The following is a 14,475-nucleotide window of genomic DNA, read 5'->3' as shown; positions in this document are numbered from 1 at the left end:
GAGGTATATATATAATAAATCACGTAACAAACATATAATATTGTTCGGTTACTGGATGTCAATATATATGTATTATGGTAAATAAGAAGGGGTATATATATTCTAAATCACATAACACATGTATCATATTTATAGATTACTGTATATCAATTTATATGTATTATTGTATATATGAAGAAGTATATATACACTAAATCACAGAATAAACATATCATATTCTTCGGTTACTGAATGTAAAAATATATGCATTATTATATATATGAAGTAGTATATATCTAAAACAAATATTCCGAAATATAAGGTTAAACGTTCTAGGAAAACTACGATGTAATGGAGTACCGAAAATATGAGAAATTGAGGAAGACAACTAATCGAAAGTATGAGGAAAATTTATTGAAAATCGGAAGTATAATATCATTATTGTCAATAAATTTGATTTGTACATAGCAAGATCTTGTTTTCATGATATTATACGATACTTCCCGTTTCTGTGGCCAAAACCTAAGTTTTGTTTTGTGCATAGCAAGATCTTGCTTTCCATGCTTCTGTTTTGCATACATAAATTTGATTGACAATAAATTCTCGTCATACAAATTTATGCTCTTGTTTCTCGAACCGGAAGTATAATATCATGACAATGATATCATGATTGATAATAAAGACAACTAACCAAAAGTAATTAAGAATCGATGAAGAACGAAATCAGAATTGGTGATGGACGAAATAGAAATCGGTGAAGAACAAAACTGGATGTACCGAAATTGGTGAAGAACGAAACTGGATGACTGCAGAAACTTCCGGTGAGAAAATTGAAGAAGTTGACGGCGACAGATGAACAATTTAGATGATTTAGGCAACAGATGAACAATTTAGATGAAATATTTAGTACCGGAATTAATCAAGATCTATTTTGAACATTATTTCCATATTAAAAGATATATTATTTGATGTTAAATGAAAATAAATTATATAAGGTAACGTTTTTTCCTTAATAATTAACATTTTACATTAATTAATATAATAATATTAAGAAAGTTATAAATTAGATAATAATGACCAATATAATGTAAATAAGGAAATATATATTATTTAATTTCGAAATACCTATATAATTAATGTTAATGATAAGGTTAAAATTGTCCTAAAATATAGAAAATCCTAATCAAGAAAAAAATTTTATTTTAGGACATTTTGTCAAACTAGGTCTTTTCTCTAATTTTTTCTATATATAATTATAAAAGGGACATCTTCCCCACTACTTTTTGAATTAATTCAACTCAAGTTTAGTGGAATTAAAGTATGCACAATGTGAGAAGTTAAATGCAAATGGGTTTTCATTTTTTTTTGAAAAGGAAACGGAGAGGCATAGTGAGCATACACTATACCACAATTCATTAATAAAGTTACAGATGTTTATATTGGTGAGGAACCATATTACAAACATTACTTTAACAAAGCCTTATAGTTTAGAGATATATTTGTTTGGTTGTAGTCTTTGAACATTGGGTTTTTGCTAGACCACATACCAATTAGAGTTCCTATATCTTCCCACATGTTGGCCAAACTTTTTTCTACATCTCTGAACACCCTGCCATTTCTTTCCGGCCCACAAAATGGGTTTTCATTTACCCATTACACTTTTTAATTAATTATACTTAAGTTTAGTGGAATTAAAATATAGGATGTGAAAAGTTGGAATGCAAATGGTTTTTAATTTACATTTTAGAAATTAGTTACAAATTAAATATCTTATTAATTCTAATTAACAATACAAATTTAAAGACTTGAAAGTTGAAAAGTTTTTGTAACATTTTTTTCTACTGTATGAAAGGCTTTCTTGATTTTTTTTTTACCAACATTGTTATTGAGAAATTTGGATCAATGCAATGGATTGTGTATGGGACAAGATTGTTATGTCAATCATTTAGCAAAAATATTATACATGCTGAAATAGCAATGGGTGATTATGTAGGAAAACAAGTTTTTCTTCCATGAATACCATTAAGCCCACAAAATGGCAACGGATATCTATTCAAGTTCAAGAGAAAACAATTTTCTATTCATTTATGCTTTGCAATGACAATTAACAAATCACAAGAACAAACAATTCCTAATGTTGGAATATATCTTCATGTGTTTTCTCATGGACAACTTTATGTTGCACTATCTAGAGGAATTTTAGTGAAGACAACAAAAGTTTGGATCAAGCCCATGGGTGACAATAAATTATCTTCAAATTGTACAAAAAAATATTGTATATAAAGATTTTTTTTTTGATATATGCAAGTCTTATATTTAAATTCTTATATTTTAATCTAATTATTATAACTTTTTCCCATGTATATCTAATTCTATTACATTTTGAATTTTGTACTTTTAAATTTAGCACAACCTAAACATATACATGCAATGTTTATTATAATCTAAAGCTACACATTGTACATGTCTTTTACTAGTAGAATTAAAGAAAGGAAAACTATATAAAATTGTAACAGTTCAATAATTATAGTTTGATGGTGAGAAGTCTCTTGAGCTTTTATTGCCGGTACAATCATATCGACACTAATGCATTGGATTTCATCAGAACTTTGTAGTTAAGAGTGCTTAGACGATAGTAATAAATAATGCCATGCATTTCATTTGGATTGTAGGAACTAGAAAAAAAAGACTAATTTATCTTTATTTTGTACTTTTTTTTTTTCAATCTCAACGAGTAAAAACTATCTCAATTAATTGTAATAATTTAGTCAATAAATTAACTATCACTCCAATCTCTTTAGCCAATAATATATATATGAGACAATTTTAGGAATAATAATTAAGTATATAGCAAACATTTTTAAAAATCGTAAATATAGTAAAATTTATTCGCAATAGACTTCTATTATCGCTGATAGACCATATTTGCAATATTTTAAATCTATTGCTATATTTGCAGCCATTTCATAATTTTATTCAAAGCCATATCAAACACACCCTTTCATTGTTGGATAAATGGCTCGAATTATACATTGGAGTAAATTTTGACACAAGCAACATAAATTCCCTCTGTATCTCGTTGGGAGAATTGAAACAAACAAGCAGAAAGAATGTAATCAGCCTAAATGCAGGGGTGGCTCTCTTGTGGACAATATGGTTGGACAGAAATGGGAGGATCTTCAGAGAAGTAGAAAAAAGCTTGGTCAACTTATGGGAAGATATAGGCTCTCTTATTGGTAAGTGGTCTAGCAAAAACTCAATGTTCAAAGACTACAACCAAACCGTAATATCGTTAAACTACAGGGCATTGTTAAAGTAATGTTTGTAGTATGGTCCCTCACCAATATAAACATCTGTAACTTTGCCATATATTAATGAATTTTGGTATAGTGATTAATCTCCTTTCAAAAAAAAAAAAAAAAAAAAAAAAAATAGTCGTAAAAATTAAATGAGGCACATTATGAACAATTGGTCATTTTGACTTACTTTCATTTTTGGATATACTAAAAATTCTAAACCGACGTTACATGAGAAAGAAGTGCGTTTAAACTTTTTTGAAAAGTGAGATTTTTTTTTTTGATTTTTTAGTATCTTAGTCATAAACTTGGTCCTCCCTATTATCTTTGAATTCAAAACAAAACTTTATATCAGTTGACCTAGATACATATTTTGACTTTAAAAATAAGATTTTAATTATATAATAATAATAAAAAAATTATTGAGGGACAAGTCATTAGATTCACAATAACTGTTTAAACACACATATATTTCAATCTGAAACAAATCCAAATTCTAAACCAAAACACATTAGTTAACAACAACAAGAAATAACATAAGTATATATATTCTTACAAGAGCTTTTATTTCAACTTATTATTATACTACTAGTTCAATAATTCAACCAATTAGACACATTTTTTTCCCTTGCAAGAAGATTAATTAAACTATATTAATTCTTCCCTTTTAGATCTCAAGCTTTGATAAACTCAAAAGGAAAAGCATCACCATCCAAAGCCACCAGCCTCACTCCATTCTCAACCAAAATCCCAGCCCTTCCACACCTTGGCCTCCCCATCATCGCAGGACACCATACTATATTGTAAGCTCCATTGTCCCTACTGATCCCAAAGATCCCGGCAGGACCGTCCTCATCCCCGATCCCCACGAACCTTCTTCCGGTGTCAGACTCAGTTGCATCCACTCTCCATTGTGTCGATGTTGCACATGTTGACAACGCTTCAAACACAATGTTCAAACTGGTACCTTCGTCAATTATATCTTTGCCTGCCTCAGTGGGCCTGAAGGTGACCGGGAGACCGATATTTGTCGAAGTAACGGGTTCCTGGCCGACGAAGAGCGGGCATGGAGCGTTACTACGACTTTTTAGGGTGAGATTGCCCCCAACATCAGTAATTGCAGGCGAGATGTAGTACTCTACACCGCGTCGCAGAGGTTGACCATTGGTGTCAAGCACTGGAGGCGATTGAGCTGTGGAAGTTATGGCCATGAAGAGGCATGCATAGCCAAAGATGGCCAGTGATTTATGTAACATCATCATCTTGTTATTCTTCAAGTACTTGATATTTTAATATGTCTAGGAAAAGGATTGTGTTTTGTGATTATGAATGTGTATTGTTGCACAATTTATAGATATAGCTTGGAGGAAATGAAAATCGGACAAAGTCCAATGGAGCCTATCTAGTTTTTGGCATTATTACTTGTAACTTAAGCCATTGTTATTACGTAAAATAATTTGCTTTTCGTACATTTTTTTTCTAATTTGTCAATCCACAAGGAAGCTAGCTTTAATGATACATAATTGAAAGAATATAAGCAATGGAAATAAAAAAAAAGTCAATTAGTTTGGGCTTAGTTTGAGGGTCTGTTGGATAACTATATAATTTATGAAAATTTAATCAAGTTTGTAATTACTATTCTACTTAGAGGGCTCAAATGATCCAGTAATCGAATTACCAAATTCAAACCGTAAGAGTTGGTTAGAGTTGTTTTGCTTTTAAGAATTATATATATATTAATAATTTAAAATTTTTTTAAGGATTGATCAACTTGTGAATTTTTAATGTTATTTTAGTACAACAATTACTGGGTTGGAGATTGAATTCAAATCTCTAAGATATATAGAAGATTATCATGTCAATTATTGCTTAGTTTAAATTCGTTTAGGCTTATTTTTTAATATTTTTCTTTTTTTGAATGTTTGTTTTTACTTAAAGTTTGTAATATATATGTGTGTATATATGTATCATGTATATTTGATATTTAATGTTTGGATTGTATGAGATTTTAGTTATTAGCCATCGGACAACTCATCCCAATCTTGCCTATGCATACAACCTTAATTTGTTATATTTTTTTGTTATCTACTATTAAAAAACATTTCTATGATTTAAGCCTAGTCTAGAAAACTAAAATAAATAGTTTTAAAAACCTATTTTAATTTTTCATAATTCGAGTAATAAAATTATAAGTTTCTTGATGAAATAGAACTATTATACAAAAATGGTGAGAAATCACCAAAGGATACCCTGATAATTCAGCTCTAACTTCATGAATGCAGTATGAACTTAATTAAGGCTAATGAATGGACTTTTTCTCGAGATATAATGTACGTATGATAGTGTTGTCATAAGTTTCTTAGTATAATAATTTCGAAGATGAGAATCAAACCTTTGACTTTTAGGAAGAAAATTGGTTCTATTCTTTTAATCTAAACACAACAAAATTATCAAAGAGATTCCAAGTATTTCAAATATAGTATATTTTGTAAAAAGAAAAATATTTTAAATTATCAAATATATTAATCATGTAATTTATTGTATCTTCAACTACAAATTTTGAATTCATCAAACAAATTGAAAATTCATTCTGTTTTTTTTCTTTTTTTTTTGACAATATTTGGGATAGTGTGGATTAAACCTCTTGCTCAAGATCATATCATTTTTTTTTGAAAAGAAACAACGAGAGCCGAAAATCTAGGACTTCACAAGGAAGCCTAAGACCGAACAAACCGCCACAAATTTATTGATATAAGAACAAGGGCTAGAGTGAAGTTTGAGAAATTAATTACAAATGGCGTTTAGATTTAAGGCTATGGTTGTAGCCGAATAGTTTTTGAAAGAAAGGTCTCTACTGCACCGACAACCTATGAAACTTCTACAATCCTCCCACATGCTTAATTGGGATTTATGATAGGGGAGCTACCAAAAATTCTATTATTTCTCTCAATCCAAAGACTCCATAAAATTGCAATAATACCATTGAGGATAATCTTGGGCTCGTTGATGGAACTCTTTAGAGATCATATCATACATACTTGATATTATTGATCTATGTGCTTGCTAGAAAAAAATCATTTTTGAGAGGTAAAACATCAAACAGATAATAAATTATAATTATTATTGTTTAAAAGATTGCTTTTCTTCGTACTTCAAAGAGTTCTTATATTTGGAAAACTCTAATTAATTATTTTAAGAAAGTTCCAAAACATGTATGAGCATATTTCTAATATGTTTGAGATTTTGTATTAATGTATTGCCAAGAGCTTGAGTAGTTTAAAATGAAACTTAAACAAATAATTATAAATCTAAAGGGTAATTAGAATGGATAGCAATTGTTAGAATAATTATTAACTATGTAGCAACATTTTGAAAAAATTGTAAATATAGCAAAATCTATCGGTGATAGACTTCTATTGTTGATAGACTCCTATGGTTTATCAGTGATAGACCAACATTTACTACATGGTCTATCGGTAATAGACTTCTATCGTTGATAGATTTTGACAAATTTTGATATATTTGCAATTTTTTTTAAAATGTTGCTATATACTTAATTATTTTGAATATAATTACTACATTTGCAACTATCCCTAAATCTAAACTTGTAGTCTAAAAAAAATTCAAAATACAGTTCCTCAAAATAAAATGTAAAGAAAAAAATAAGGTAAAAGTTAAAAATTAAGAGATTGAGGTTTAACTTGAATCAGTCATCTTGACACAAAAGAAAAAGAATCATTTTTTCTTTATAAATCCATGAACAATTCATGAAACTATTTAATTTATAGGGAAGATTAACTTTGAATATTTCTATATTTTTTAGGGATAGTTGCAAATGTAGCAATTATATTCAAAATAATTAAGTATATAGCAACATTTTAAAAAAAATTGCAAATATAGCAAAATTTGTCAAAATCTATCAATGATAGGAGTCTATCAATAGACCATGTAGCAAATGTTAGTCTATCACTCATAAATTATAGGAGTCTATCAACGATAGAAGTCTATCACGGATAGATTTTGCTATATTTGTAATTTTTTTAAAATGTTGCTACATAGTTAATAATTATTCTAACAATTGCTATCCATTCTAATTATCCTATTTTTTATGGAGTTTGAAAAGATTAATAAAGATATATCAAAATAATATAAACCATAATTACATTTTTATATATCTCTTTTGAAAAAAGACCTTCTAAATTCAATCAAAATTTAAAGCACCTTTTTTGTTATTATGAAATTAGGAATAAAAAAATTTAAAACCAACTTAAAGAGTAATAAATCAATGAATATAACATTGAATATGTAGTCGTGGAATTCGAAATAGGTTTAATTTTCTTTAAAATAATGACAAAGTAAAAATTAAATGAGGGATATATTTGAAATTAAGAATAAATGTTTGGACAAATTAATTTAAAAATGATTTTCCAAGTTTAGAAGATTTTTTATTAATTAAATAATAGTAAACACTAAATAATATTAACTATTGTATGTTATAAGATTTATTACCTTAAACACTCACATTGTATTTTTTTCTTGTAATTTCCTAGAAACTATTATTGTTTTCTTTAAAAAATTTTGGAAAAAAGAAAAAAGAGGATCAAAGTATAGAAATAGTATTTGATTTGATTTTTAGTTCTGCTTGGTTGCCATTATTGATTTTTGTAAACACCCAAAAGGATGAGTATATATATAAAGAGAAGATTTTGATTTTTTAAAAACAAAATTATTGTAGTCAAGGATTTGATATTAATTACGTGATATCTAAGTTTTTGACCTCAATAATTCATTGTCTCATCTTTCAAAGCATAAATGATTTATTATTATATCAAGTTTCAAAAGAAAAGGAAAAAAAAAAGATTAATTAATCCAAAATTTAGAAATTTAGTATTTGAATTTTCGAATTCATAGATGGTAAAAAATAAATAGATATCAATTTAAGTTCATATATCTTATAAATTTTTAAATGCTTAAAAATTTAGAGACTAAACTTATAATTTAATTTCAAATATAACTGTATGTATCAAAAACAGATAAAGTCAATGTTAAAAAAGAAGAGAGTGCACATTGAGATAAACTCACTTTAACAATGAGTTAGATTAATGAAGAATTTTCATATTATTCCCCATTTATATTGTTAAAAACGTCGTCTTTTTCAACATGTTTTTTACACATTAACTTATCAAAGGACGTGTTTATAAAATCCTCATTTGAAGAATAAATAGCCGATTGGTAGACCAATTCAACTTCTAAGAAGAAAAAAGAGAGACGTGTCTTAAAAAAAAGGAAAATTATAGTAAAGATCGCGGTTTAAAAATTAAATTAAAACTAGGACACGGATAAAATATTTACAAAATTATCAAAGTCAACTAGCAATTTTTTTTAAAAATGTTAAATTACCCTTCACTCGTTAAAATTATGCTATCAATGACAACAATTTATAGCACATTTTTCAAATTGAAATTAAAGTTATAATTAATTATTGACAGCTTTGAGTGACATTAGCTATCAGTGATGACAACTATCAATAATGATAACTATCAATGATGATTGGTATCACTAATAGCTTCCAATATTGAAAAATTGAGAAGAAACTTTTTAAATGGTAGCTATACGTGGGATTTTTAGATTTTATCCTAAATTTTGTGCTATATTTGCAATTATCTTATCCTTTTGCTATGTATTTTATCATTTTTTAGTTTAAATGTCATATAAGCAACTTGTCCCAAAATAAATGAAAAATGAAAAAAGAAAAAGAAAAGGAAAAAGGAAAAAAGAAAAACCAAAATAAAACTCAACAAACAATTCATATGTCAAAATGGTTAAAGCATAGTTTTGTTCGATGATTTTGAAATAAATTTAATTCGTAGAACTTGAGCTTTATATTTGTATTAGTTTTAGTATATATAGTGAATACGGTCTCTAGTACATAATACTTTGATACTCTCTGAAAAAATAAAAATGTTTAAGCTTGTTATTCTTTCCAAACGATTGACATTTGGGTTCGATGATCTTCCTGGATATGATTAGCCTTTAAGATTGCTGATCTTCATTAAAAGATCGACCCTTGAATTTATTGATCTTGCCTAGAGGGTCAACCTTTAGACCCTTGGATTTAAGGATCTTCCTAGAAGATCAACCCTTTGATTTATTGATCTTGTTGATCTTCTTAGATCGACTTTAAAACTTTAGAAGAGTTGTGTTCTTCATATTTTCAAAGCTTAGCCCTTAAAGCTTCGATTTTCATTATTATTTGAGAGCTTTAGAGTTTGAGGGGAGATATATTCTTGAGATCTTTAGAGCTTCAATCTCTAGAACCTTGGATCTCTAGAGTTAGCTCGTAGAGGTTTTTCCATTAGTGGGTTTTATATGGATTTGGGCCCAGTTGTTTGTTGGGTTTGGACTTGGCCCAAATTTCCATGGGTAATTAGAATAGGTAGTAATTTTTTGAATAATTATTAAGTATGTAACAATATTTTAAAAAAATTGCAAATATAGCAAAGTCTATCAATGATAGACTTCTATCGTTGATAGACTCTTATGGTTTATCAGTGATAGACCAACATTTGCTACATGGTTTATCGGTGATAGACTTCTATCATTGATAGATTTTGACAAATTTTGCTATATTTGTAATTTTTTTAAAATGTTGTTATATACTTAATTATTTTGAATATAATTGTTACATTTGTAACTATCCCAATTTTCATCATATACTTAAATTGGCTTGGACTCGAACAATTTTAGTTGTTCAACCCCTAACCATTTATATAATTTTCATAGTGACCTTTTTAATTTTTATTATTATGACATGGTGAAATTTAATTAAATTAGCCAAAAGTTTATTATTTAACATATCCAAATGATATAAAATTTGTATATATAGTCAACTTTAAGGAGGAGGGTTGGTCAACAAATACTCAAGGTTGTGAGATGATGAACTAATATAACTCAATAAGATCAATCTTGGGGTTGTAGCGAATCGTCCTTTAGTTTTGAAAAAAGAGTGTTTTTTCTGCTATATTGATATTTGAAATTACTTTGCTATATTTGTACTTTTTTTTAACACAACATTGCTATATATTTAATTATTATTTACGAAATTGGTATCTATTATAATTAACCTTTAATATTAGAGTAATTGTAATATAGCTAGCAATTTTAGGAAAAATAATTAAGTGTATAACAACATTTTAAAAAAATGCAAACATAACAAAGTCTAGTAATAATAGATTTGTATCGCTGATAAACTCTTAGGGTATGTTTGGAGGAAGGAAAGGAAAAGGAAAGGAGATGACTATATAATCCTTTCCATGTTTGAGGCAAGGAATAAGGGGAGGGAAAGGAATATATATAATCCCCTCTTATTCCTTCATAATCGGATAATTTATGAAAATACAGCTGTTTTTAAAACTTATTACGAAAATAATGCAATCCTAAAACAATTTACTAAAATACTGCTACTTTTCTTTTTTTTTTTTTTAATTAGGCGAGTTCTCAAAACTCGCCCTCCTCATCATTTCCTTTCTTTTCTCTTATTTAAACTTTTTTATTTAAATATTTCTATTTTCTATTATTTAAAAAACTTATTTAAATATTTTTATTTTCTATCATTCATTTAATTATTTACTCTTAAAAAAAATGTAAAATTTAATTTTTAATTATTATATTATATTATATATATATAAATATTTTAAATAATTCTTTTAAAGCTTAACTTTAACTATTTTAAAATCATTATTAATATTAAATGGTTTGATAGAGAAAATAAGGTAAAGATAATTTCAAATTTGATCCTAGCCTACTAGATATTAGGAAATTCATATCTTAATTGAGGTAGGATAAAAATAAATCTTACTAAAATCTTGTATAATGGTTCCATTTCCTTACTAATTTAGACACAATTAATGTAATGTGAGGGTACAAGATCTAAATGATCTTGCTAAATGATCGTTTAGATTTGTAGTGAAATAATAAGTTAAAGATGACACAATACCTAATAATATGAAGAAGAAACGCATGTATTCAACGAGAAATTCAAAACCAATAAGAAAATGATAGGCAAATATGTGTTAGTGTTGTTTACAAATGGTCATATGATAGATAGTGTCGATGGGGTTGATTATGATCAATCTCTATGAAAACTTAAATAAAATGTAGGATCTAATTTGGCGTAAACATATACTCGAAAGAGGAAGAAAAATAAATTAGTTAAAATGTGAGAGAATGTGAGTTTTTTTTGTTAGAGGAAGAAAAATAAATTAGTATTAAATTTTAAAAACTTAAATTAATTAAAATGTGGAAGAAGATTAAATTAGTTAAAATAATTCTTATTTAAATCGACGACCATGACATTTTTTAATTCAATTACTTTTTTTTTTATTTAAATTCTTAATTTAACACATTTTAAACTTTTTAATTCAACACATTTTAACATTCAATGGTCACATTTTAACTAATTCCTCAAAAATCTTTCCTAATATTTTAATTAAATTAAAAAATTAAACTATAAGGATGGAGAAAAAAATTGAAAAAAAATTATTAGATAACTCATATGAACCATCATAAGATTTATTTTTACCCTACGTCAATTAGGATATGGATTTCCTAATATCTAGTAGGCTAGGATCAAATTTGAAATTATCTTTACCTTATTTTCTCTATCAAACCATTTAATATTAATAATGATTTTAAAATAGTTAAATTTAAGTTTTTAAAAGAATTATTTAAAATATTTATATATATATATATATATATATATATATATATATAATATAATATAATATAATATAATATAATATAATAATTAAAAATTAAATTTTACATTTTTTAAGAGTAAATAATTAAATGAATGATAGAAAATAAAAATATTTAAATAAGTTTTTTAAATTATAGAAAATAGAAATATTTAAATAAAAAAGTTTGAGGAGGGCGAGTCCGCCCATCCCTTTGCTTTTTTTTTTTTTTTAAATAAACTAACTTGGGTGAGTTTTGGAACTCGCCCAATTAAAAACAAATGAAAAAAAAGAAAAGTAGCAGTATTTTGGTAAATTGTTTTAGGTCGTAATAAGTTTTAAAAACAGCTGTATTTTAATAATATCCTTCATAATCCTTCTCTTACTTCCTCTCAATCCCCTCTTATTTCTTCTATTTCTTTCCTAAAAGGTGTGAAGTTATTATTTTTATTATTTTAAATTAAGAAATTTATTATTATTATTATTATTATTTTAATATTATATTTCAAAATAGAGTTATATGATACAACTGATGTTCATCGTTTAACTGCACTCGGAAAAAAAGCATTTGTTTCCCATATTTCATTTCGTTTCAATGCTATTACGTTGGTCGTCATTTTTTAAATCGATTGTCAACGATACGTAATTTTTCGTTGTACTTACAACATCAATTTAAAGAAAATACATGTAATTTCTTTCGCAAGTAATACATCAATTAATTTTTTGACACGAAAAGCTTGCGAACGAAACATTCAAAATTAACAATCATATTTACAAAAGCTAATTAAACATATTTTCCAATAAAAATTCCAAATTTTGGTAAATAAAATATAAATATTTGTATATTGGATTTATAATACGAATTTAAAAAAATACATTTGTACGAATTAAAAAATAATAATAAAATTTTTTAAATCGATTGTTAACGACATGCAATTTTTCGATATTGCAATTACAACATCAATTTAAAGAGAATACATGTACTTTCTTTCACATGTAACACATCAATTAATTTTTTTGACACGGAAAACTTACATACAAAAAGTTCAAAATTTACATCGTATTTACGAAAACTAATGAGACATGTTTTCTGATAAAAATTGCAAATTTTGGTAAATAAAATACGAATATTTGTGTACATGATTTACGATATGAATCTTTAAAAAATTATATTTGTACTAATTAAAAAAAGAAATAATAAAAAAAATTGTCATATTCTTTCTCACTCATTCTTTCCCCCAAACAAGGATTATAAATAATCTCTCGTAATCCTTCCACTTATTCCTTATTCCAAACAAGGATTATAAATAATCCTTTCACTTATTCCTTTCCCCAAACAAGAATTATTATAATCCTTTCCTTCTCATAATCCCTCATTTTCCTTATTCTTTTCCCCCCTTATTCCTTTCCTTCCCCCAAACACACCCTTATGATCTATCAGTAATAGACCAAATATTTTCAACATTGTCTATAAATGATAGACTTTTATGATCATTAACAAACTTTGATGTGTAAATATTTTGTCATATTCTTAATTTTTGTAATTTTTTAAAATGTTGCTGTATATGCAAATATTTTAAATCTAATTGCTATATATTTGCAGCTATTCCATATTAAAATAACAAGTTTTCGAAAGTAGCGCAATCAAATGGTTCAAATAATCAATCATGTGAAAACTGAAATCTTACATATACAAGGAGGGAATTTTAATGTCTTTTATATAACAATAATATATATATATATATATATATATATATATATATATATATATAAATACAACTTGAAAGGTGTATAATGTTCATTCTCCACGATGATATGAACACCACACATTTTTATAATTATTTTCTGTATATCCCATGGTTTAACCTCAAACTTAAATTCATCCAAATTACTTCCTGAGGAATTAGTCCCAAAACATGGTTGATTTAGATCAATCTCCGGCGAGTTATCCATACTATCATCCCCACAAGGGTGGAACTGTATACGAGGATCAAGTACTATCATCCACATGTACTCACCTGTTGATTCATGATCTCCATACAAACTTCTTATCCCATCAGTTAAAAAGGGGTTTAAGGAATGATCACATACTTGAATATCGTTGATAAACACTTTACATTCTAACAAAGCTCTGATCACATACTTTAATTTAATCCAAAACGTCGCGAAATTTTTTTGAGCAATCCGAACATTATTGTGAATGTTTCAGCAAAATATTATAAGGAAAAAAGTAAAAATAAAATATTTAAAAAAATATATAAAAAATATTTCCCGACGTTCATTACGTCGGGAAAAAAACGTTGGAAAACAGGTTTTCCCGACGCCGGGAGATGCGTCGGCATAGACGGCGTTGGGAATAAGGTTTTCCCGACGCCGTCGATGGCGACGCATCTCCCGACGTCGGAAAGGCTTTCCCGACGCCTATTTGGTACGGCGTCGGGAAAGCCTCTCGCGACGCATTTCTC

General features: G+C 27.0%; 1 protein-coding gene across 1 annotated transcript; it reads right to left on the bottom strand.

Moving 5' to 3' along the window:
- Nucleotides 1–3,790: 3,790 nt before the first annotated feature.
- On the bottom strand, nucleotides 3,791–4,595 carry LOC127149418 (kunitz type trypsin inhibitor 111-like). The gene has a single exon (XM_051084737.1). It carries the CDS (start codon nucleotides 4,535–4,537, stop codon nucleotides 3,950–3,952), a length of 588 nt encoding a protein of 195 aa, XP_050940694.1. The 5' UTR covers nucleotides 4,538–4,595; the 3' UTR covers nucleotides 3,791–3,949.
- Between the last annotated feature and the right edge of the window lie 9,880 nt (nucleotides 4,596–14,475).

Source organism: Cucumis melo, chromosome 5 (genome assembly GCF_025177605.1).
Source record: "Cucumis melo cultivar AY chromosome 5, USDA_Cmelo_AY_1.0, whole genome shotgun sequence".
Lineage (NCBI taxonomy): Eukaryota > Viridiplantae > Streptophyta > Magnoliopsida > Cucurbitales > Cucurbitaceae > Cucumis > Cucumis melo.
The sequence above is the reverse complement of the archived record's forward strand: the minus strand, read 5'-3'. Positions and strand labels throughout refer to the sequence as shown.

What these genes read in the sequence shown, in the direction of transcription:
- LOC127149418 (XM_051084737.1), bottom strand. Translation starts at nt 4,537, where the DNA reads ATGATGATGTTACATAAATCACTGGCCATCTTTGGCTATGCATGCCTC.